This window comes from Nansenia antarctica (genome assembly GCF_963989245.1).
Source record: "Nansenia antarctica genome assembly, chromosome: 2".
NCBI lineage: Eukaryota > Metazoa > Chordata > Actinopteri > Argentiniformes > Microstomatidae > Nansenia > Nansenia antarctica.
The window spans coordinates 33,346,765-33,371,464 of record NC_137675.1 but is presented as its reverse complement, the minus strand read 5'-3'; the positions used below and the strand labels follow the sequence as shown (position 1 = coordinate 33,371,464).

General features: G+C 45.8%; 1 protein-coding gene across 1 annotated transcript; it reads left to right on the top strand.

The window, feature by feature from the left end:
- Positions 1–3,087: 3,087 nt before the first annotated feature.
- Positions 3,088–22,817, top strand: cant1b (calcium activated nucleotidase 1b). Its single transcript, XM_080524401.1, has 5 exons — positions 3,088–3,215; positions 13,273–13,887; positions 14,759–14,899; positions 19,851–20,054; positions 21,813–22,817. Exons 2-5 carry the CDS (start codon positions 13,296–13,298, stop codon positions 22,181–22,183), a joined length of 1,308 nt encoding a protein of 435 aa, XP_080380527.1. The 5' UTR covers positions 3,088–3,215; positions 13,273–13,295; the 3' UTR covers positions 22,184–22,817.
- Positions 22,818–24,700: the final 1,883 nt, after the last annotated feature.

Here is a 24,700-nt window from a genome sequence, read left to right as displayed (position 1 = left end):
AGAGAGGCTAGAGTTAATTCTTGTAGCCCCGGACCGTCCCGGAGCCCCGTGGTTTCCGGAACTGATGGAGATGTTGGTAGAGGGCCCATGGCCCATACCTCATCGACAAGATGCACTCTCTCAAGCCAGAGGCTTGGTGAGGGGGCCGCCTATGATGGGGGGCCCCCTCATGGCCTGGTTACTGAGAGGGATTTGTTAGAACGCAGGGGTCTGACAGACGCGGTCATTCAGACCATTCAGAGTGCGCGCGCGCAATCCACTGCAAAGGGATATGCGGCGCGCTGGCGAGTTTACACAGTGGTGTGAGGGACAGGACGTTGACCCTGTCTGCTGTCGGGTCGAAACGTTCTTGTGCTTCTTACAGTCGCTGTTGACAAGGGATTGGCGGCGGGAACTATTAAAGTTTATGCGGCTGCCATCTCAGCTTGTCATGAGGGTTTTGCGACAACGACACTGTTTTCAGTCATTCGCTGGTTAAGCGTTTTTTGACTGAAGTGTGTAGGCTTAGACGCCCTCATAGGACTCTAATGCCAAAATGGGACCTGTCGATTGTGCTAGAGGCGCTGTGCGTGCCCCCATTCGAACCCATTGTCACTGTGTCGTTGCTTTTTATTGTCTCTCAAGACGAGTCTACTCCTCGCCTTGACTACGGCTAAGCGAGTGAGTGATTTGTGCGCTCTCTCGTCACGGGCAGATTGTTTGATCATATCTGATGACGAAACAAAAGCTGTATTACGCCCTAACCCGGCTTTTATCCCTACGGTTAATCGTGGGCTTAGGGTTCAGAGCTGTGCTCTGAGCGCCTTTTTTTCCTCCTCCTCACGACGGAGAGAGGGAGAGGCGTTTACATTGTCTATGTCCGGTGCGCGCGTTGGCACAATATGTGAAGCGCACGGCAGGACTGAGATCTTCTCCCCGGCTTCTGATCTGCTATGGCGGACAGAAAGCCGGGACACCACTCTCGAAGCAGAGGCTGTCCCATTGGATTTGCGAGGCTATTAGCCTCGCATACGAATCGAAGGGGCAGCCCGTGCCGACTGCCATTCGGGCTCATTCCACCAGGGGCATGGCCACATCAGTGGCCATTCTCAGGGGAGTGGGAGGGGAGGAGATATGTGAGGCGGCGTCTTGGTCGTCGCCATCACTTTTTGTACGATATTACTTGAAAGATATTTCTTCCTCATCCTTTTCTCATTCTGTCCTCAGTTTTGCTGATAACTGATGTAGTGGGGAAGGCACTTGGATTACCCTGGTCATGGGGATTCTATTCAAGTGCTGTCAGGATGAATACGGATGTGCCTGGGGAGGGGACCCTCTTCCAGGACATGTTCCGTTAGATCAACAACCCTACGTGCTCACGTAAGGGTTAGGTCAGTGATATTCTTCCTCATCCTTTTCTCATTCTGTCCTCAGTTTTGCTGATGACTGATGTTGTGGGAAGGGCACTTGGATTACCCTGGTCATGGGGATTCTATTCAAGTGCTGTCAGGATGAATACGGATGTGCCTGGGGAGGGGACCCTCCTCCAGGACATGTTCTGTTAGATCAACAACCCAACGTAAGGGTTAGGTAAGTGATATTTCTTCCTCAACCTTTTCTCATTCTGTCCTCAGTTTTGCTGATGACTGATGTAGTGGGGAAGGCACTTGGATTACCCTGGTTGGGGATTCTATTCAAGTGCTGTCAGGATGATTACGGATGTGCCTGGGGAGGGGACCCTCCTCCAGGACATGTTCCGTTAGATCTACAACCCTACGTGCTCACGTAAGGGCTAGATCAGTGGAGCAGACTCGGTGTGGGTTGGGCCAACTTTTTAAGGTTGTCTTGAACCAACATCAGTGGTCAGCTCCGGGTGCCGCTGAGATTGTTTTCGGACTAATACTCTCAGTGGGGGTACATTTGGCCTCGCTCGCTCCGCCTAAACCAATAGGAGCAGAGCTCCCCTATGGGGCGGAGCTCCACGATATAGAACGATAGTTATGGAGATAGACTCCAGTTCTATGAGTGGAGCGGAGCCCCATAGGGCTGCTGGCCCACTTCGACTTGTTCAAACCCGGCTGTTTTGTATGTTTGGGAGAATGATGGAGCGAAGTACGCCCCTTTATATAGCACCCCAGGCGGGCGCAGGCATTGAAAAATTCAGTCATTGGCTACTTTAGGTAGCGGGTAAACCAATAGGAGCAGAGCTCCCCTATGGGGCTCCGCTCCACTCATAGAACTGGAGTCTATCTCCATAACTATCGTACTGTATTTACACTGTGTTGCCCAGTCAATAAACATGTTTCCTTATGACTTCTAACCTTTCTTGGTGTAGGTAGGGGCCCGAACAATGACTCAAGCCCAGGGGCCCCCACTAGGTAGGGGCTATGCTTGGGAAATGGAGTTCAATATAAGATCTAAAGAATTAGCCTACTTGTTGTGAGTTTGATTTCAGAATTTAGCAGTTGGCATTGTTTCTCATGTTTTGGTCTGGCCTATTTGTCCTGAATGTGCCTTATAGCATACTACTGGTTATACTATGCTCTCAATAACGTTGTGTGGATTGTTGTCGGCACTCATCAGCGATTGTAGTGTGTCAGTTGCGTGTGCGTGTGTGTGTTACATTTGTGTTCCAAATGTCTACATTCGATTCTAGTCAGTCTGGTTATCTCAAGCTTTTTATGTTAACAATCCATGTTGATGTTGCGTTTGGAAATAGGGCTGTTGTGTCGCAAATGCCAGGGCTGTTTTTTGAACCCAGTCCGCCCCTGACGCTGAGACTGTGTGTGTGTGTTTTTTTTGTTTGTACAAATTGATGTCATTTATCAGATCAGACCCCGTCCCCCCCCCGCCGCCGCCAAAATCTCACTCTGAACTCTGTTCAAAACTTGAGAGCAATGCATTGTCTTACTGAATCATCCATTTATTTTTAAGCATTGATAATGCACTCAATACCTACTACGATGGCAAACGGGTCATTCTGGTAGCCCCATTGACCCCGCCGGCGCGGAAATGAATTGGCCAATCAGTGAGCTCGGTGGCATGCGTCGGGTAGGCGGTGCGGTGTGCGTGTTGGCAGGCCAGGTCATTCCGCTCAGTGGCGCGGCAGCAGGAAGTGCTGGCTGCCTCTACGCGGTGGAGAGGCGGTAAGGAGCCGAAGGAACCTCCAGCGAAGCGCCGCATACCCACCACCAAACCAGCACGACGGGGGGATACGGGGAGCCCCCATTCTCCCAGTAAGTACGGTCTATCTAGAGGTACCCCCCCCCCCCCCAAATGAATACAAGTAATGGTACGTTGTAAGTCATAGCTGATCCATCAAATGCGGATTTAACATGCCCCAAAAAAAATCCTATTAGCTCTGCTAAAGTTGTTGTACACAAGCTAAGCTAGCCGCTACAAGTGCAATGTAGAGGCTATGCATAGCTGTTATATAACGGACAAACCTTTAATGAGATCTGGTTCCTACCACGACGGGTAAAAGGCATTTGGTCAGACTGTCATTAGCTAGACAGGCGATGTTGACCCTCCAGACCATAGTTAATATATCCATGTATGTGTTCTCTATGCCCTAGACTAGCAGGAAACGGGCTCTTCCTGTCCCCGTGGCTGCGGTGGGGAAGGGGCTTCTCAGCGGTACCCATCACTTCTATACGTTTACATGTACAACACACTTTGGACTGGTACTGTAGGACCATTAGCTTATGCATTTCATGTATATCGCGGGCGGGACTAAAAGTTGACTGTTGCTTGTCAAATTCAGTCTTTTTCATGTTGTTGTTTTGTCTGTACGTTAAGCGGGTCGTATTTGACATGACATTTTGGGCATTTAGAGGACGCCTTTATCCAATTCGTCTTCCAACAAATAGGCTACGGACTAAGAGACTTACAGACTAAGTAAGTGAATGATCTATCCACCAGTCATAGCAGGAAAAAACGAATCTATGCTAGTATTTCTTATTTTATATTAACATTAGAGATACTGTGGGGGTAGGGGGGGGGATAGATGTGGAGATGTCTCAGGAGGGACAGCAGATTGCCTATAGTAGCCTTCTTCCTGTCTTTTTTTTTTTTACTGATTTATTGCCATGCAATCAACTTGTCAGTGAATTGTTGGAATTTTGTATTTTTTGCTCCAGGCAGAGGGTCAGCCATATTCAGTACCCCTGGAGCAATTAGAGTTTCAGTGCCTCGCTCAAGGGCACATGCAACCTCCCTCCTGTGGGATCGAACCAGCGACCTTCCGATTGCTAGCCAGCCTCTCTAACCTCCAGGCTACTGCTGCCCCCCCTGTCTTCTCTACTACTTTGTTTTCTGCTACTCCCTGCTGCTAATCTTCCCTCTCAAATACTGCATGAGGATTGTTCCGGCGTGCTCTACCACCTGTGGAATCCCCCGCTCCGGAACACTCCGACTGGGCTCCTCTCTGTAACCTTGCCAGGACTCTCCCCGACTTGGCGGCTATCCAACGCCGCTGCCGAGGTTGGAGGTTCGGTGTCTATCTGGCTTAACGGTGCCGGCTGCTAGCAGGCTCTCTGCTGTTCTAATGCCTCTCCTACAATCCCCACTGGAACTCCTGAACCATTTCAACCACACTACCCCTGACTGCCTCGCAGTTATTCAATCTCTCTGACTATTGCGCCGACCCCGCTACATACACCGGGCATCCCGATTGCAATTTTGCCTACTCGGTCATCGCAACAATTGACGTCATCAGAACATACCCAGGTGTTCGACATTAACGCTTGCCCGCTTTGCCCGGAGCAAGTAAAAAAATCGTGGAGTGAAGATATTATTAAAGCGTATGCGATGCGACAGGTGATCTGACAGGCGCGTACACTTTAATAATATCTTCACTCCACGATCATCTAGTCTGGTCTGGCGCCTGCGCCGTCTGTTGTTCTTCCTGCACACAGGTAAACATATCCAGGATCCAGCAGCGTCGTCGGGCTCGTGCAAACAAACCCGGCGATTTTTTTGACTTGCTCCGGGCAAGCGGGCAAGCGGGCAAGCGTTACTGTCGAACCCTGGTACCTCACGTGCGCCCTATCAACCCGAGGTCCCTGGTCTGCGCTGACAGTGTGCTGGTCTCTCTTTCCTCATCTTACCTTCCCAGCATCTACGAACAACAACAACACCGCAACATTTATGCTTCTGAACACCCGCTCCCTCAACAGTAAAGCACTACTCATCCACGACATCATCACTGACAGAAGCATTGACATTCTATGCTTAACAGAGACTTGGCCAAAAAATCTGCAGGATTTCATCACATTCAATCAAGCCACACCCCAACAGGCTGTGTGTACATTCAGAAGGCTCCGCTCCACTGGGTCGTGGTGGTGGTGGACTGGCTGTTATCCACCGAGCCGACATCCTGGCTAAGGAACTCCCGGTAACCTACCTATTACCACCTCGTTTGAGTGTGTTGTCATTAAACTGTCTGCTCCGCTCCAGGTCGCCCTCATCTACCGGCCACCTAAAGCCTCCCTCCACTACCTTCATGACTGGGCTGTCTGAGCCGTCTTGCTCACCTCTTTCTGCTCCATGTACGTTTTACATTTACATTTTGGGCATTTAGCAGACGCCTTATTCCAAAGCGACTTACAATCAATACATTTGACCCGGCCGAAGCGAATCATCAATTCACCAGTTCTGGAGGCGTAATCGAGCTCAGGCCAGGGGCCACTGGCAGTCGTCGTGAAAAAGTATTTATTTTTTTACAGACACTGGAGAGACAGTACAAGGGGGACACTGAAGAGACAATACAACATGCTTGTGCTGTTAGGCTTGCTGGTCCTAGCCTAGGGGCTGTTATTATGAAACATGCTTGTGCTATTAGGCTCTGGTCCTAGGCTAGGGACTGTTACCCTTATAGAGAGACTGGCTTATTTATAGTAATAGTGTAAAGGCATTATATTGCATTCCAAGTGTTCTTTTTTCTCATGAGAAAAGTAAACCATCACCCAGTTCTCTGAATGGATGGCCTAGCCAGATTAGATTTGATTAGATTAAACTTTATTGTCATCGCAGAGTACAAGTACTATACAACGAAATGCAGTTTAGCATCCAACCAGAAGTGCAAATAGTGATATAAGAACATGATGTAACATATATGGGGGCTGGGGGTGGGGGTAGTTCACTAGGGTGTGTGGGGGGGGGGGGGGGGGGATTGTCAGAGTGATAGCTCTGTGAAAGAAAAGCGTCGACCATGTAACAGCAGGGTTCCCGGTTTGATTCCGTCCGCGGACATGTCCTGCTTGTCATCCCTTCTCTCTCTCTCTCACCCATCCTTCCTGTCATAATCTATACTGTCTCTATCAATAAATAAAAAAGACAAATATGAGTGGGACTGCCCCACTCAGAAAAAAAAGGAAGGCAGTGAAAGTAGATTTCAGCCTGTAATCATTATATAGTTGTAAGTTAACTGTTGGGTTGTTGATTACTCCCACTTACGCGTTACACATTCGCCTTGCCGTCTAGCCAAAGTCAGACTGCAGACCAAAGTCATATCAACCCTGGCAATATGTTTTCACAAAGACCACTTTCCACACTAGTGTATTTAGTTAATCAGGTAGGGAGCCTATGGCACTTGCTCTATCAAAAAAGACAGTCAACAAACCAGTCAACGTCAACAGGAAGGGACATTGCGTTCTACCAGTTCTACCAGTACTGGCTGTTTCACTGGGTAGAGGTAAAGGGAGGGATGTCAGAGAGATAAAAGGAGTGCGGGTAGAGAGATAGGAATCATTGCTGGTGTGAGTGAGCGGGAGAGAGGATAGAGGGCTGTAGAGGAGAAACATGCCAGTAGCCAAGCTCTCTGAGTGGAGGAGAAGACAAAATGGTGAATATCAGAATACAGAGACAGTTTGCATGAATATGTGCAATTTATCAGACTTTCCTTTCTGCATTGTGATTTTGTTTTGCGGTCACAGGTCACATGTCTAATTGAAACAAAGTTGAAATGTATCCTGGTTGCACCTTGTCCAGCTCTAGGGGTGTAACGGATCACCTAACTCACGGATCGGATCGTGTCACGGTTTTTGAGTCACGGATCGGATAATTTTTCGGATCAACACAAAACATTTTTGTTTTTATAAAAACTGCTTTTTCCTTGAATTCTGTAAAAACACCACTTTTACTATGTGACAAAAACCAACAACATTCAAGATGTCAAAACTGCTAATATATATATATATATATATATATATATATATATACATACATATATATACATATATATATATATAATATATATATATATATAACATATTCTACACTCAAACATTACATAATTATACTGAAATACACTCAATTTAAATGATAGGAGAGAGGGAGGAGCCTCGCCTGGTTGCAGCAGTGAGTCACTGGGCTCTTTAAAGCAGATGAATAAACATGTTTTATGCCACTTTTAACTAAATAATAAAGTGAACCCTTATTTTGAACATGGTATGAAAAAAATGCCTACATTATCAGAAGTTGTCGAGCTACCTTTTTCGTGCCTCCCGTCATAGTTGACAGAGAAGCCAAAGTGCTCCAATACATGGGATTTAAATGACGAGGAGGCATTTCGAGTTCTTCTCCGCCGAACAACGTAACATGACACACTTGGGCCGCGTTCGTAAATTCGCTTTGAGAGCGCCGGAGCGCACACTGGGTCCGACGTCATAAAGGGACCAAGTAATTTGATTGGACAAGAGGCGTTCCTTGAACGCTGATCAGATTCCAGAGCGGATTTACGAACGCAGCCTTGTTGTTGTGGATTTCAAGCTTCACGTGTAGTGAGCAAACAACGGATTCTTTTTCTTTCGCATTATCAACCTATCATTGCGCTTTAGAGTACAACAAAGCCAGCAACTGTCGCGTCTATCTTTTCATGGCAACTCTACATTGTGATTTACAAGAGATATTAAGTAAGATATTAAGTAATATTATTACTTGTTAACATTTTGCAATTGATCCGCGGTACACATGCGTTCCGAACCGTGGAGGGCGATCCGAACGGATCACGGAATTTCCGTGATCCGTTACACCCCTATCCAGCTCTGTAGCAAAAGGTCTTTCAGATATTCTGGTGCTGTGCCAGTGAGAGCTTTATAAACAAGCAGAAGGATCTTGAAATCTATCTGATGGCTGGGTCCTTGTTGTCCCGGCCGAAGCGAGCATAGAAGTGGTTGAGCTGGTCGGATAGGGAGGGCAGTGCTGGTAGGGGCGGCTGTATTTTTGGGCTTGTGGTCTGTGATGGCCTGGATGCCTTCCCACATGTGTCGGGCATCAGAGTTGTTCTGGAAGTGCTCTTCAAATCTGTAGTTTGTGGTTGTGTTTGGCCTTCCTGATGCCTCTCTTCTGGTTAGCGCTGGACGAGCTGTAGGCCTCTGCATCAGCAGATCTAAAAGCAGCGTTGCGTGCCTTCAGCAGTAAGCAGACCTCACCGCTCATCCATGGTCTTCTGGTTGGGGAAAGATCTTATCTGTTTGTGGGTGGTGACACTGTTGGGATTCCAGGGTGGCCTGATTGACAGACCCCAGTCAGTGTGTTGAAACTGGTGCTGTAGTGTAGAGTCCACTCCCTCTGGCCAGACTTAGGGCCAATCCCAATTCACCCCTAGCCCTTCGTTTTCACCCCTATGGCTCGATTTGCGCGTTCACGTTTAGGGGGAGGGCTATCCCAATTCATATTTCATCGAGCCATGGCTTCATTTCGAGGGCTAACTATGACTTCGTTTCGAGCGATTCCAGAACCAGACTAGCTTCGAAGCCATAGGGGTACGCTACCCCTTGATTCCAGGATGCATTGCGAATCATCTACAGAAATCTTATGTCGCTCTATTCAATGCGGAAATGTCATTTTACTTTCTCTGTAATTACTTATTAATAAAGATTTGAAAAATTATGATAACCATCTTATTGTCTTAGTTTAATGTCATTACAATGCATTATATACCTTTTATTTATAACAAGCATAACCCAAAAATCGCTTTTATGTCGGTGCTGTGTCTAACGTTACAGTAACGCAACGCTGCATGACAGTCGAGCATTTCAGAGATGTACAATCATAAATCAATTATTACCTGTGGCGTTTGACAGCGGATGATGGTACACATATGTAAAGTTATCTGTCAAACGTTCGGCTGACCTGTACATGATGCGCATTTTTACCTATTTCCATGTAGCGGCACCCGCAATCAGTTGTTATTATGTAATATTATTAATGGGTTGTATCATTCATTTAAATGCATTATAGACCTTTTCTTTATAACAAGCACAACAACAACAAAACGTTATTATGCCGATGTGCTGTGTGTCTAACGTTACAAGCTGCATGACAGTCGAGCATTTCAGAGATGTACAATCATAAATCAATTATTACCTGTGGCGTTTGACAGCGGATGATGGTACACATATGTAAAGTTATCTATCAAACGTTAGTTTAATGTCATTACAATGCATTATAGACCTTTTCTTTATAACAAGCATAACAAAAAAATCGCTGTTATGCCTGATCACTTCCATTAGACCACTAAAGCAAGACACTGGAGCGCTCATATCTGCGCGTTTGTCACAGGCTGACAGTCACCCTGTTCCTCCCCCCCAAATGTGCGCGATTAACAGAGATGTACAATCATGAAATAAATTGTGGTGTTTGACAGCGGATGATGAATGAATGAATGGACTTTATTGTCATTGCTACAGTACAGGTACCAAACAACGAAATGTAGGAGGGGTGGCTCCCCTGGTGTTAGGAAAGGAAAAAAAAAACTTTAAAAAAAAAAACACAAGAAGGGAAAGGAGCTGGTTTACATAAATAAAGGCTATGTACACTATCCACTGTACTATACTGTACAGATAGACGACTAGGGTTGTCATATTGCACAATAGTATTATTTCACATTTATTTAAAGTGTCACAGTTTGCAGGCTTGAAATGTACATGTTTGTGCCTCAGCACTACACCTGATTTTTTCAGTCCAGCAGCTGCCATCAATCCGTCCAGACTGTCCAGGGCCCAGAACTTAGGTCTTTGCTGTGTTCAGGGCCTGGACGGCCCTGTGGTAGAAGCTTGATGGTAGACATATTTAATGTAAAGTTATCTATCTAATGTTTTCTATCCACAGGCTGATATTATGTGCATGATAGGCGCGAACCCCCCCCCCCCCCCCCCCCTTTGGTGGTATAAATTGTATTGCGGCATACCAAAACAACTCGCAATCTAATCCGAGCAGTTGTTATTATGTAATATTATTGATGGATGTGACATTTTTGATGGAGGGCAGTGAGCGGGAGACTCATCAAGCACATGTAGTTAATTAATGCAGTGGACAGCGGCTGTTTCTCCAGCGGCTGTTTTCTCCAGCTTAAATATGTAAGTCATGCATTTTTCCATGTTTCCCACTGATGGTATATGACGCCGTAAATTTAACTAAAGTTCAGCCGCAAAGTTGTTGCACTGTTGTCCTAAATCAGTGCAGACTGGCAGGGTAGGAGCACAGGTTTCATAAAGGTTAGAGCGCCGTTATTCTGTCATGGTCTGATAATGAAGCATTGTTCTTTTTTATTTGATGACTTGTTTGATCGATTGATAGCGTAAAAGTGAAGTTGTGAATGAGTCGCGAGCGTCAATGCTTTTCTACGATACTCCTGATGATGTAATCAGTCTTGAAGGGCTGTCCCAATTCATAGGGGTAGATTTCAAGGGGTATGGCTTGTGGCTCTGTTCGAAGGCCTTGGCTTTGAATCGAGTCACACTCGAAAATGAACCATAGGGGTGGAAAAGGGAATCGGGATTGGCCCTTAGGCTATCCTCACTGTCGGTTTCACATTAGGGCTGCACGATTTGGGGAAAATATGTAATTGCCAATTTTCGGACAGATATTGCGATTGCGAATTAATTTGCGTCCCAAAGGAAGTTTATTGTAAAGTGCGGCCATATCTCCGGCTAGGAAGGTCGTATCAACGCGCAGTTTGTTTGTAGGTGTTCTGGGGACTGTTCCGTCTCTAGCACCCCCACAGCCCGAGCTACTAGTGAAATAACTAAACTTACTTGAAACTTCTGTTGGGTTGCTTTAAAGTCAAGCTTCAGTTGAACATTCACTGTGTATAGATTTAAAACATGTGATGGAGCATTACTAACCTGACTCAGATGGTTTGTTTCACACAACCATCTAGGAAAGCTCCCTTGGAAGTTGTTTGGAAAAGGGCAGGCTAAAATACTTGAAAGGTGATAGGATGAATCTGTCTATCACCTCCTATCATGGGCTAATTTCAGAGAGCATTACCACATGATACCATCAAACTGTTAACTGCTCTAATTCTAATGCAAGGATGAGAACTTAAAAGATATGAATTGGAACAACATATTTATTTATGTTTTTAACAGCTGCCATTTTGTTCTCTCAACAAGTCTTAGACACAACTTTCAAGTCATTGACTACGTTTACATGCACACCATATTCTGATTAAGGTCAATATTGTGGTTAACGTAATATTCAGAATAAGGTGTTTATATGCGCTGTAGCAACAGGAATATTCCGTTTACATGTTAATTGGCCCAAAAATGTAAAATTAAAAGTAAATGTAAATGAGAGATAAAATGAGTGTCAGAGACAGAGAGAGGCACAGAGGGGTAGATAATGGTTCTCAGCTCGGGTCTGCTACGATGGGCTGTGGAGGAGCGTCCTTGTGAAGCTGATGGTAATGAGGGGGGAGAATTTCACCCCGTCACAGCCTGGGTGGTGAGGGTGTGTGAGCTAGTGAAAGAGCGGAGTTGTGTGTTGGAGAGAGGGCGGGCCACATGACTTTCATGAGGCTTTTAGATGCCAGATTCTGATGGGACATGTCCGGGAAAAGGCTTTAACGACCAGTGGACGTGATGTTCTATTCAGCTCGACGTGTCCCTGAATTGAAGCTTAAAACTAAGTACAGTCACTGTGGAATGCGTCCCTGAGGGAACACTGAGAGAACCAAGGGAGTCTCCAGTTGGAGTCTCGTTCCAGAGTAGCTGGAGGACATTACGGCACAACACGTGGCTGTCGGTTGCCTCTGACAACAGTTACATAATCGACGCAGGAGGTCACCTTGCCATGCCCGTCCGTACCTGTTCGCCACACACACACACACACACACACACACACACAACGCATGCGCACGCACACACACAGTGTGGTCTATGTTTTGGATACCACACTGGAGAAGGGTGTGGAAGGGTAAGGGTGCGATGGATGACATTTGACTTGGCCTGGGATCTTCTCTGGGAGTCACCGTACCACATCGACAGGAAATAGGCCGGCTGGGGAAAATAACAGGAAATAGCCCCTTGGTTCTATTTGGTTTTTAAGTCTGACGTCAAAGTCTGACGTTTAGCAATTTCCGGGTCCAAACCAGAAATTCCCTGCACCAGAGTACCGGTGTACTACAGCGGTAGAATGACAGTTCAATCGTTTTTTAGACTCGGATCTATTCATACAACAAGGGACACAGCACTTTCCTGTTTTTCCCATATTTGTCAGCATCTTTGAGCCTCGGAAAAGCGCTATATAAATATAATGAATTATTATTATAACTGAGGCCTTTCGAAGACAGCGCCTCAGCCAACTTTGGACCCGGAAACACGTCACGACTTAACAACCGAATGGTATTGTAACTTAACAACCGAACACTCTGTAACTAAACCATGTGCATACCCTGCGGCCAAAAAACGTAAACAATAAAGCAAATATGGAACCCATTTCTATTTCACAAAAAGACAAAAAAAAAAAAACGTTAAGATGGGGTTGGATGAATGTCGTCCTCCCAAAAAGTTCGGAAATGTTATTTCGGTAATTTGTGGAATGAGCAACACAGCTAAACGTGTGGATAGCGGCCCAAAACAATGTGCCAAAATCCCCTGCAATATTCTTCTGTTGGTATTCACTCTCAGTTTATAACTTCAATCATTGGGTATGTATGATACACACAACACGTATAAATCAAGTGGTATATTGAATTATTTGCATCTTTACAGTCCTTAATATTGACCAGAAGGAGGGGAGTTCAGTATTCAGTCCTGGGTGTGGGAGGGTGGGGCTGCCGAGCATACAGAGGGTTTCACAATGAACAGAGAACTATGTCATGAATGATTAACAATGAACAATAAAAAAAAATGTCTCCCTTCCCATTTTCTCCCCTCTCTTTTCACTCTCCCACCACCCTCACTCTGTCTCTTCTCTCTCCCTCTCTGCCTCCTTTCTCTCTTCCCCTTTTCCTCTCTCAACCCCTTTTTTCTCTCTCTCTCTCTCTCTCTCTCTGATGTCTCCCAGCTCCCTGTCCCTCTCCCACTCCCATGTCCATTATCCCGGGGTATTCTGAGTCGGGAGAGAGGGATGATCCCATGAACTCCCTGCGGATCTCTGTCCGAGGCCTCCCAGCCCTGGCCTCCATGACCGGCGCCGCCTCCTCTTCCGACCCGCGCTTCCGCCTCAAATGGAGGGCCATCGCCGTGGCGACACTGCTCGCCCTCGCGCTCCTTCTGTACACCAACCGGTCTGCGGGGGGCGACGACGACGACGTTGACCGCTTCCATCAGCACCACCACAGCACCGGAGCGCGCAGCTGGCGAGCCAACCGCGAAGACAACAGCGAGAGAAGCCTCGACGGCCGTGCGATGGTGTCAGCCGTGGGATCCGCCGCGAAACAAAAGAGTTACAACTACACATACCCGCTCAGCCGGCCCGAGAGGACGGCCGGGGGCCTGCGGTACCGCATCGGGGTGATAGCGGACCTGGACACGGGCTCGCGGAGCTCCAAGGACCAGACGTGGTTCAGCTACCTGAGGCAGGGCCACCTGCTGGTGTCAGAGAGCGGGGACAGGGTGGAGGTGGCGTGGGACGCCGACGCGGTCGTCTTGGAGAGCCACCTGGCGGAAAAGGGCCGCGGTACGAAGCTTTGTTTATTTAAGTTTTTATGACAATACAAAATGAGCAGTAGGTCAAACTGTACACATATACGCTAGACATATTGCACATACATACATACATATATGTAGTCAAAATAGAAGTCTATTGAACGTAGACTACAGTAAATAAATCACACAAAAAAATAGCTAGGACACATAGCCAATTGAAAACACATTGATTGTAATACTTAGGACAAGGATTATACAGGAGATTCTTTTTTTTTTTTAAATGAGACGGTAAACATTGGGTTTACACCTCACCATACATGTAGACAGATTATCCCAACCAGATAATACTAGGATAAAAGTGATTATTGCTTATGGGGTATCAATTGTTCCCCAAGATAGGTAAAGAAACGACCCCATGTTTTATAAAATCTATCTCAGTACGAAGCTTCTGTTGGGTTGGGATGATGTTGTAAGTTTTAACTCAGATAACAGTACCAGAATAATACCATCATTATTACCGTCACGATGTTGACTCGACATTATAAGACAGTTCAGTTAATCTATTAAGGAATGTGTTTTCATTAGCTTTAGGAAACACAACATTCGTTATTTTGTGTATCGTTAAACACTGACTTTTGTGGCCTGGGGTGGTCCAGTGGTCTAGCACCACGGTCTACAGTGCACATACATGCCCATCATGTCGGCATGGGTTCTACTCCGGCCCATGCCCAGCTGACATGCCCTCTCTCCTTACTTTCCTGTCTGTCTTCACTATATCTGTCCAATAAAATGAAAAAACATGAGTGGGACTGAAATGAGTGAAGCCCCACTCAGAAAAAATAACAGTGACTTTTTTTGCTGATTATTCTGATAATTTTTCTCCTGATTCTACCCAACCGTAGGTATGGAGTTGTCAGAGCTGGTGGTGTTCAACGGGCATCTGTACAGCGTAGACGACCGGACAGGTGTGGTCTACAGGATCGAGGGCAGCCAGGCCATCCCCTGGGTTATACTACCTGACGGAGATGGCTCTGTCTCCAAAGGTTAGTGTCGAACCAATGCAAAAATCTCCACCAGAAAAATCCAGAAAGTAATTTCCCCCATTGGGGATTGAAGTATATTTATTTTTTAAGAATTGGGTTGAAATAAAACTTCTGAGTTATAGATAGGGATGTCCCGATCCCAGTTTTTCACTACCGATACCGATACCTGGGCTTCAGGTATCTGCGATACCGATATCAATCCGATATTTGTATTTATTGTTTTACTCCTGAATAATAACAAATACTTCCCCAGTATATAGTCCACAACAACAGTTGGCTATTAAAGACTGCCATCCTTTATTCAAGCAACAAAAACAGTACTCTGCAGTACTCAGTGACCAACTGGTTTAAAGTTAAAACAATTTAAACTGCAGCATGCCCAAGACAAATTTCCCCTCGGGGACAATAAAGTATAATCAATCAATCAATCAATTCAGCATTGTAGAAAAAAAATGAGTTACTGTCAGATTTCTAGTTTTAGTGCCTTAATGTTTTTATTCTATTTATCTTCTCTTACAAATGGCAAATCAATTATAGCACCCTTTTTAAAAGTGTAGCCTAGTGACGCTGCTGGTGAGACCAGAAACCAGTCGCAGAATCAAAGGGGCACACATGTGTACTGCGGATCAATTGCAAAATGTTAACAAGTAATAATATTACTTAATATTAGTGTTGTTCCGATACCATTTTTTGATCCCGATACCGATACCGATACCTGACCGTGCAGTACTTGCCGATACCGAGTACCGATCCGATACCACGGCGTTTGAAAAAACAAAACAAAAAAACATGTTTTTTGAGCCGCATACTCAGCTTGATGTAAAATTATTGCTAACACTTAGTCTGGCACTGCTCAAAACCTTTGTAAAACAGGAAAAAATACCAACAGAGAGTGAATGCTATAGAACTTTTTTTTATTGTCTACCTGGTATGGTGACAAGAAAATCAACCCCTTATAAAACCTGAAATGTGGCTCTCACAGATGCCAATCAGTGCAATATCCATTTAAGATATAAAACAGTCGTAGTAGTAGTGCAACAGCAAGTTAACATTTACAAACAAAATAACTTTAAGATATAAAACAGTCGTAGTAGTAGTGCAACAGCAAGTAAACAATTACAAACAAAATAACTTTAAGATATAGAACAGTCGTAGTAGTAGTGCAACAGCAAGTGAACATTTACAAACAAAATAACTTTAAGATATAAAACAGTCGTAGTAGTAGTGCAACAGCAAGTAAACACTCAAACCTTACTTCTGATTAAGCAGCATCACTGGCAGATTAGCCTTGAGAAATACAAGCATCTCAGCGTTTTTGGCACTCAGCCTGTTCCTCTTATCATCTAAAATATGTCCTGCTATGCTGAAAAGTCGCACGCTATCTACACTTGTGCAAGGTGCACAGAGGAAGACCTAAAACTCTCGCGCTAATAGTTGTTGTTGCTATGGGCCTTAGCCTAGCTTTAGTGACTTCCTGCTTGCGGGGTCACATGACGTCGCTGAACACTACCTACACTACGTTCGTGAAGTCGCGCTGGAACTCTGACCAGCACTCGTGGAACGCCTCTCGTCCAATCAAAGCACTCGGTCCCTTTATGACGTCGAGCCCAGTGTGCGCTTCGGCGCTCTCGGAGCGAATCGACGAACGCAGCAAATGCCGTATGATATTCGTGGTATTGAAAGTCCTTGCGTGCGTTCCTCCGCGAGGAATTTCTTTTGAGCAGACATTACAAACTGCATATTTGTTGTCTCTTTCCGACACTGTGTAAATTTGGTATCGGGTGTTATTATTTGTTAGTACTCGCGGATACCGATACCAGCATTTTTGTGCGTATCGGTGGCCATGCCGATACTAGTATCGGTATCGGAACAACACTACTTAATATTAGTTAATATCTAGGGATGCACGATATTATCGGCACCGATATTTATCGGCCCGATAATGGGAAATTAATGTTATTAAATATTTATCGGTTTTATTAAATTTGAGCCGATATAGAGCCGATAATATGAAGCCGGAAATATTTCTGGTTCCGGTTGTTGCGTTCATGCTGCTGCGCCTGCGTACAGCCATGCAGTGTATAGACGAGAGCGAAACATGAGAGCTTCCCTGGTGTGGACATTCTTCACAGTTTCTGAGGCAGATAGTGCGTTTGCAATTTGCAATACATGTTCGACAAAAGTTCGGAGAGGAGGGCAAAGGTCTACGAGTTACAACACAACGAATCTCATAAGTCACCTTAAAATTCACCATTGCAAGCACGCTGTATGGAAGGAATATCAAGCACTAGTAGCAGAAGGTAGCCTAGCTTATTGAACACGCATTTGAAAACTGCAGGAAGTTTACTCGAGACAGCTCAAAGGCTCAAGCAATCAATGAAAAAATAATGGAGTTTATGGCCCTCGACGACCAGCCTTTCTCTGTAGTAGAAGATAAAGGATTTTAGCATAGCCCAGCCCTTTTCAGTTGCTTTATTAAGCATACTAGTGTAGCCTACTATGTGCCTTGTGTCATTCTGTTTATCTGCAGACTAAGCAGCCATTTGGCACTAGTTTCTGTAAAAGCTCTATAAAACTTTTGGTTCTTTAAAAGTCTTTATTTTTGTATTGACTGATGCACTTTATTTATTTATTTTTTAATATTTTATTTATGCATTTTCAATTTACAGGGATAGACAAGATGCACTTTATTTTTGATCTAATTACTCTTAGGTGAGCCTTTTTTGTTTTCATAAAAGGAGGCCAGATCTTGGCTAAAAAAAGCATTGTGCACTGTCTAACAGATTCTGTTTGTTAGAGGAAATAATAAATGAACATTTGAAGAGTCAGAAGTGTTCTCTTTGTTGTGTTAACAATAGTGATGTAAGTTAGATTTGGTGAGATCACTATGGAATATTAAATCATCAATCTTTGCTCACTACAAAGCCTTTCTTACCTTCAGGTGTGCATGAACTACAGGTTATCAACTGTGAAATTATATCTGTTCTCATATCGGTTATCATATCGGTTATCGGCCACGAGAAGCGGGTAAACATCGGTTATCGTATCGGTTGGAAAAAATGCATATCGTGCATCCCTAGTGTAAACCTACATGTTGTACACAGTAGGCTTGTGCTGCTTTCAGGATTCTCAAACCCTTATACCAAAATACCTGCTACACCGGTAATACCTTTAAAAAACTAACATTTTTACCATGTGTAATCTTTGTCGTCCGGCACAGCGGGACACATGACATCGTCAAATGAGCACACCAGGTGACGGCAGATCTCCTGTATTTGACAACTGTAACTAGAGCAGACACACGGTCTGACGTCACCCGGCAGCCAGCCGAGGATCGAACCGCCGACCTTGCGACCGCTAGACACCGGCTCTACCTCCTGAGCTCACAGCCTCCTCTGTTCCACCTAACGAACACACTCAGTGTTCTTTCTCGTGGAGAACGACACCAGAGGAGCACGTGAGCGTGTGAAAGGCGACCCCCCTGGGAAGCCACGCGCAGGCCTCTGCTGACCAAGCGTGTGCATGGAGTTATCAAGACAAGAATCACACAGGAATGCGCAGAGGCACTCTGACTGTCGAGCAGGTCACCTCATGTTATAATAGGGTTACCGATACGAGAAGCTCAGGGGAAGGAACGCGCCTCCGCCCTCAGCCAGCTGCAGCCTGTTGGCAGCTGGGCGATCCAGACACAGAACATCATTCAGCTGATAAACCCCCCCCCCCCCCCCCCCCCAAAAAAAAAAAAACGGTTTGGTTTTGTTTAGTGCATTTTTCTGTGCTGCTCACGGAAAGTGTTCGAGCAGGTTTGCGGAAAGGCTGGAGCTAGGCCGTCCGTCTGTCTGTCTGTCCCCTATGTTGAAAGGCTGGAGCTAGGCCGTCCATCTGTCTGTCTGTCCCCTATGTTGAAAGGCTGGAGCTAGGCCGTCTGTCTGTCTGTCCCCTATGTTGAAAGGCTGGAGCTAGGCCGTCCGTCTGTCTGTCTGTCTGTCCCCTATGTTGAAAGGCTGGAGCTAGGCTGTCTGTCTGTCCCCTATGTTGAAAGGCTGGAGCTAGGCTGTCTGTCTGTCCCCTATGTTGAAAGGCTGGAGCTAGGCTGTCTGTCTGTCCCCTATGTTGAAAGGCTGGAGCTAGGCCGTCCGTCCGTCCGTCCCCTATGTTGAAAGGCTGGAGCTAGGCCGTCCGTCTGTCCGTCCCCTATGTTGAAAGGCTGGAGCTAGGCCGTCTGTCTGTCCGTCCCCTATGTTGAAAGGCTGTAGCTAGGCTGTCCGTCTGTCTGTCCCCTATGTTGAAAGGCTGGAGCTAGGCCGTCCGTCCGTCTGTCCGTCCCCTATGTTGAAAGGCTGGAGCTAGGCCGTCCGTCTGTCTGTCCCCTATGTTGAAAGGCTGGAGCTAGGCCGTCCGTCTGTCCGTCCCCTATGTTGAAAGGCTGGAGCTAGGCCGTCTGTCTGTCCGTCCCCTATGTTGAAAGGCTGTAGCTAGGCCGTCCGTCCGTCTGTCTGTCTCCTATGTTGAAAGGCTGGAGCTAGGGCGTCCGTCTGTCCGTCTGTCTGTCTGTATGTCCCCTATGTTGAAAGGCTGGAGCTAGGCCGTCCGTCCGTCCCCGCCCCCCCCCCCCCCCCCCATGTTGAAAGGCTGGAGCTAGGGCGTCCGTCTGTCTGTCCCCTATGTTGAAAGGCTGGAGCTAGGCTGTCCGTCCGTCTGTCTGTCCCCTATGTTGAAAGGCTGGAGCTAGGCTGTCCGTCCGTCTGTCTGTCCCCTATGGTAGTGACTATCTCGCTGTTCCTCTCCTTAAATCTCGTTCCCAACAAAGAGAAAGGTGTGAGATGCATTTACCATGGCAAAAGGAGTGGCGAGGGTGACATTTCTTCAGACACATTAACAATCGCAAACTCTGTCTCCCCCCCTGCTCTCTCCCCTCCCCTCCCCCTCCCCTCCTCTGGCCTGTGTGTAGGGTTCAAGGCTGAGTGGCTGGCAGTCAAAGACGAGCGCTTGTACGTGGGCGGGCTGGGGAAGGAGTGGACCACCACCACCGGCGAGGTCGTCAACGACAACCCAGAGTGGGTGAAAGTGGTGGGTTTCCGTGGCGACGTGGAGCACGAGAGCTGGGTGCCGCAATACAACGCCTTACGGAGCGCGGCGGGGATCACACCACCAGGTAAGAGTCCTAGAGCTGAGTTACAATAGAACATCCTTCTGCTTGTTTCTAAAGCTCTCACTGGCATAGCACCAGAATACCTGAAAGACCTTCTGCTAGCATATCAGCCCAATAGAGCTCTCAGGTCTTCTGACGCTGGTTTTCTCTGTGTACCACATGTACAAAAGAAGAGATTTGGTGAGGCTGCATTCTCGTTTTATGCTCCAGATTGTGTCTCACTGCCAGTTTACATTAGGGATGCAACCTCAGCACATATGTTCAAGTCAAGACTAAAAACCCATCTTTTTAATATTGCCTTTAAATGACTAAATTATTATTATATAATGATTGGAGCACTTTGAGCTGCAACGTTTGCAGGAAAAGCGCTATACAAATAAAAGTTATTATTATTATTATTAGAGAATGTCATGTTTTAATGGTGGGTAAAAAAGGTTCAGATATCCCTGTAGCTCCCCAGAAGGATTGATGTCTACTAATTACCTTGATGTTTAAGTGCCCAGTAACCCTAGTAAGCACGGTTTTATAAAACATTTTATTACGGTTTTACACTACGTTTGTGAAAAATAAGTAGCAAACGTTATCTATTATCAATTTAAATAATAATAATAATAATAGAGTATTTTAATTTAAAGTGTATTTTAATTTATCAACAGTGCTTTCTTTTGAGGAACTTAAGAACTTACAAAATAATAATACGAAATAAAAAATGTTAATGTAGAGATTTCTCTTTTAGCTGGAGTAGGTTGTAACAGCCATTTCCTACCATCTACAGTAGAGTGTTCTAGAAGGTAGCCGTGTGCATCACCACCTCATAATCATGACGTGTGCCTCTGTGATTATGAATCTGCCATTATGAATCACAAACTTGATGGGCTGATGCAATGCAACGCCAGTCTCTTGAAACACCATAACCATGAAGCCTGTTAACCCTCCGTATGGTGGCCTGGGGTGGTCCAGTGGTCTAGCACCATGGCCTGGGGTGGTCCAGTGGTCTAGCACCATGGCCTGGGGTGGTCCAGTGGTCTAGCACCATGGCCTGGGGTGGTCCAGTGGTCTAGCACCATGGCCTGGGGTGGTCCAGTGGTCTAGCACCATGGCCTGGGGTGTTCCAGTGGTCTAGCACCGCGGTCTACAGTGCACACATATGCCCATGTCGGCATGGGTTTGTAACCGGCCCATGCCCTCCTGACATGCCCTCTCTCCCTTCTTCTCCTTACTTTCCTGTCTGTCTTCACTATATCTGTCTAATAAAATGAAAAATAAGCGTGGGACTGCCCCACTCCAACAAGCCATGTTTCTCTGTGCCATCGCTAGCCTGGACTGGGAATGATCAGCGGTTAATAACGTGTGGTAAATTCTCGGGAACAGATAGGATAGCGGTTTCATGCGTATTCCTTTAGGAGGCGCAGGTGTCCAACGCAGTGCCACTTTAGTCATGTCCTCAACACACGTCCTAACCGCCTCCATCTTTTTCTTATCAATATTGTTTTCCATGTCAAAGCACTCTGTCGTGTCTCTAGAACTTGGACACACTCATGTGTCTACCCTTCCCCATCCTTTCATCTTTCTGTCCCCCCCCCCCATGCTCTCTGTTTTCCCTTCCCCTCCTTTGGTCAAACTCATGTTCTCCCTCCCTCTCTCCCAGGGGTGCAAAAATAGGTCAAGAATCTTCATAAATGTTCTTTGTTTTCCGGCAAAAAAAGAAAAATGTTGTCACCTTTTTGGGCCATCACCAGTTTGCGTCCCTGTCTCCCTCAGGTTACCTCATCCACGAGTCGGCGGCGTGGAGCGAGCGGCTGCAGAGCTGGTTCTTCCTGCCGCGCCGGGCCAGCGCCGAGCGCTACGACGAGACGGCGGACGAGCGGCGCGCCACCAACCTGCTGCTGTCCTGCCCCGCCGACTTCAGCCGCGTGGCGGTGGGGCACGCGGGACCCCTCCACCCCACGCACGGCTTCTCCTCCTTCAAGTTCGTCCCCGACACGGACGACCAGATCGTGCTGGCGCTGAAGTCGGAGGAGGACGCTGGGAAGGTGGCCACGTACATCCTGGCGTTCACGCTGGACGGACGCGTGATGCTGCCGGAGACGAAGATCGGAGACGTGAAGTACGAAGGGTTGGAGTTTATTTAAGGTACGAGGAGGAGGAAGAGAAGAGACAAGACATCGAATTGACCGTATCACAAACCTTCACATGTGACCAGATTACACACCTTGTCATCCATGTTGATCAGTTAGAAAAGGGGGGTGAAAGTTTCCGGTGAACGCCAAAGAAGAAATGTGGACAACATTGGTTGGTAGTCAACTTGTCCAGCGATCTGACTACAGTTTCGGTGACATCAAACTCACGAGTCCTGGTGGACTGGTCCACTCCTGTCCGAGAGGATTGTGGGTAAACGCAGACTTATGGCGTTAGTCCTCATCTCCGGCCAGTGGAAGGAGGTAAAACTCTGCCGGCCCAGACACTCAGGGGGAAGAACATCAAAGAAAAGATGGTGGTTTCAAAAAAAGAGAAAGTTCTGGAAAACGGAGGAGAAGTTTCACACGTTTTCTGTTTGATTTTATTTTTTTCTCCTCCTCTTCGTGCCTCCTGGTCACTAACAATGAGGACTCACAACTAGACGACTTAACGTCGGTCTCAAATGTTTAACAGTATACACTGAACAGACGACGCTCAGTCATCAACTCTACTTTATTTAATCGAGTTTTATTTGATTGTAATACTTATTTTGTCTATTTGCCTTTGAAAACAACTCAAAACGCATCACCTCACAGATTAAAATGTGCATCGTTTTATTACTGTATCGATTTGTTTTCAATTCGTGGTCGAACAGTTATTTGAATATGCGGTCCCTGAAGGTTAATTATGAACCATGAACATACAGTAAGTAGCCTTCCTAAACCTTCATAAACACTTGCTACATATGTGCTTCATGACTAATTTTTGATTATGAGGCAGGTTTATGAAGGGGTCATTAGAGCATGATAGTGATCATTTATCAATAATCTATTGCGTCAGATACATTCACAGGACATCAAATCTCTATTCATCCCAACACATTATGTGACACTCATTGAAGAACATAATTATTTGCCATTCTATTATGAACTTGTCTATTTGAATTATGATTATTTGATTAGATCAGAGTACCAAACAACGAAATGCAGTTTAGCATCTAACCAGAACTGCAAATAGTGATATATTGCAAACATGATATTGGAGACAAGCATATGTACAGTTATGAAGTGGTAAGTACGGTAAGATAGTACATAGGATATGTACAGTTATGAAGTGTTAATTACAGTATTGGAAGTATAGTAGGTATATACAAAAGATGGATAACAGTAAGCTATGTACAGTATGGTGTGTATTTATACAGATGTATAAATTAGAAATATATTAATATAAAAAATTAGGTTACAAATATTTACAAATATGTAAAAATAAATAAATAAAATGCTATGTGCAAAAATAGGTATGCGCAGTCAGCAGTAGTGCAAAGTCTCTAAGACGGTAGGGGGTCAAACAGGCCGTGGCTGGGGTGCCAGGTGTCCTTAATGATGCTTACTGCCCTCCGCCGATACAGGTCTGCCTGGAGGGACTCCATGGAAGGAAGTTTGGTGCCGATGATGCGCTGTGCGGTTTTCACCACCCGTTGCAGGGCCTTCCGCTCGGACACAGTGCATGTGCATGACGGTGTTGAATGCTGAGCTGAAGTCAATGAACAGCATCCTGGCGTGGGTGTTGGTTGTATCTAGGTGGGTCAAGGTGGAGTGAAGTGCTGTGGAGATGGCATTCTCTGTTGACCTGTTCTTGCGGTAGGTGAGCTGGTGGGGGTCTAGTGTTGAGGGGTAGCAGGCATGATAATCGCTCACCTTCCGGTGAAATCCGCTGTTTTTACCTCAAAATAGGTGACCTACCTAAATAGGTGAATCATGTAGATCTGGGGGGGGGGGGGTCTACATCTCATCTCATCCAAGTCACTTGATGCCCGAGCTAACATCTTCCTGTCTGCTAAACTCTGCTGGGGTTGAAATAAAATGTCTTAAAAGGTCTTAAGATGGAAGTAGAAACATAAGAAGTAATAAAATAAAATAACATAAGTTATTTCTATGTTGCGATAACTTCTCACCAGGATTTTACAGGGTTCGTATGTGCAATCGAAAAAAATCCAACAGTTTCTGAAAGCAGAGAAGTTGCACTTTCTAACCATTTAGGGCAGGGGTGCCCAATACGTCGATCGCGATCGACCGGTCGATCGCAAAGGTAGTATGGGTAGATCGCATGGCATTGAACAACAAAAAAAAGAAAGTAAAAAAAAAAAAAAAAAAAAAGTTCGCCTATCATCCATCCTCACTATGGCTTTTGCCACTTGATTGACGTACAGGTAAGCCAGTCTGCGATCTGATATTTTCACCTAACACACGGTTCACCACGCATGCGCAGTCAACAGCGCCAACTACAAAATACAAAATACCGGCGAGACTAATTAACTAGTTAGCCTTCCAATTTCTACTATTTACTACTAAAGAAAGGGTATACAAATGAGTGGGGAAGCTGGACCAAGTAAGAAACCAATAACGTATAACTTCCATCCAGAATGGGAGGAGGACTTTTACACGATGTGATATTGGAAGTGCGTCTGTCTG

Excerpts from the sequence above, each read along its gene's own strand:
- cant1b (XM_080524401.1), top strand. The coding sequence starts at position 13,296 with ATGTCCATTATCCCGGGGTATTCTGAGTCGGGAGAGAGGGATGATCCC. Across the intron at positions 13,888-14,758 it reads CCTGGCGGAAAAGGGCCGCG|GTATGGAGTTGTCAGAGCTG; the intron begins GTACGAAGCTTT and ends ACCCAACCGTAG. Across the intron at positions 14,900-19,850 it reads AGATGGCTCTGTCTCCAAAG|GGTTCAAGGCTGAGTGGCTG; the intron begins GTTAGTGTCGAA and ends GCCTGTGTGTAG.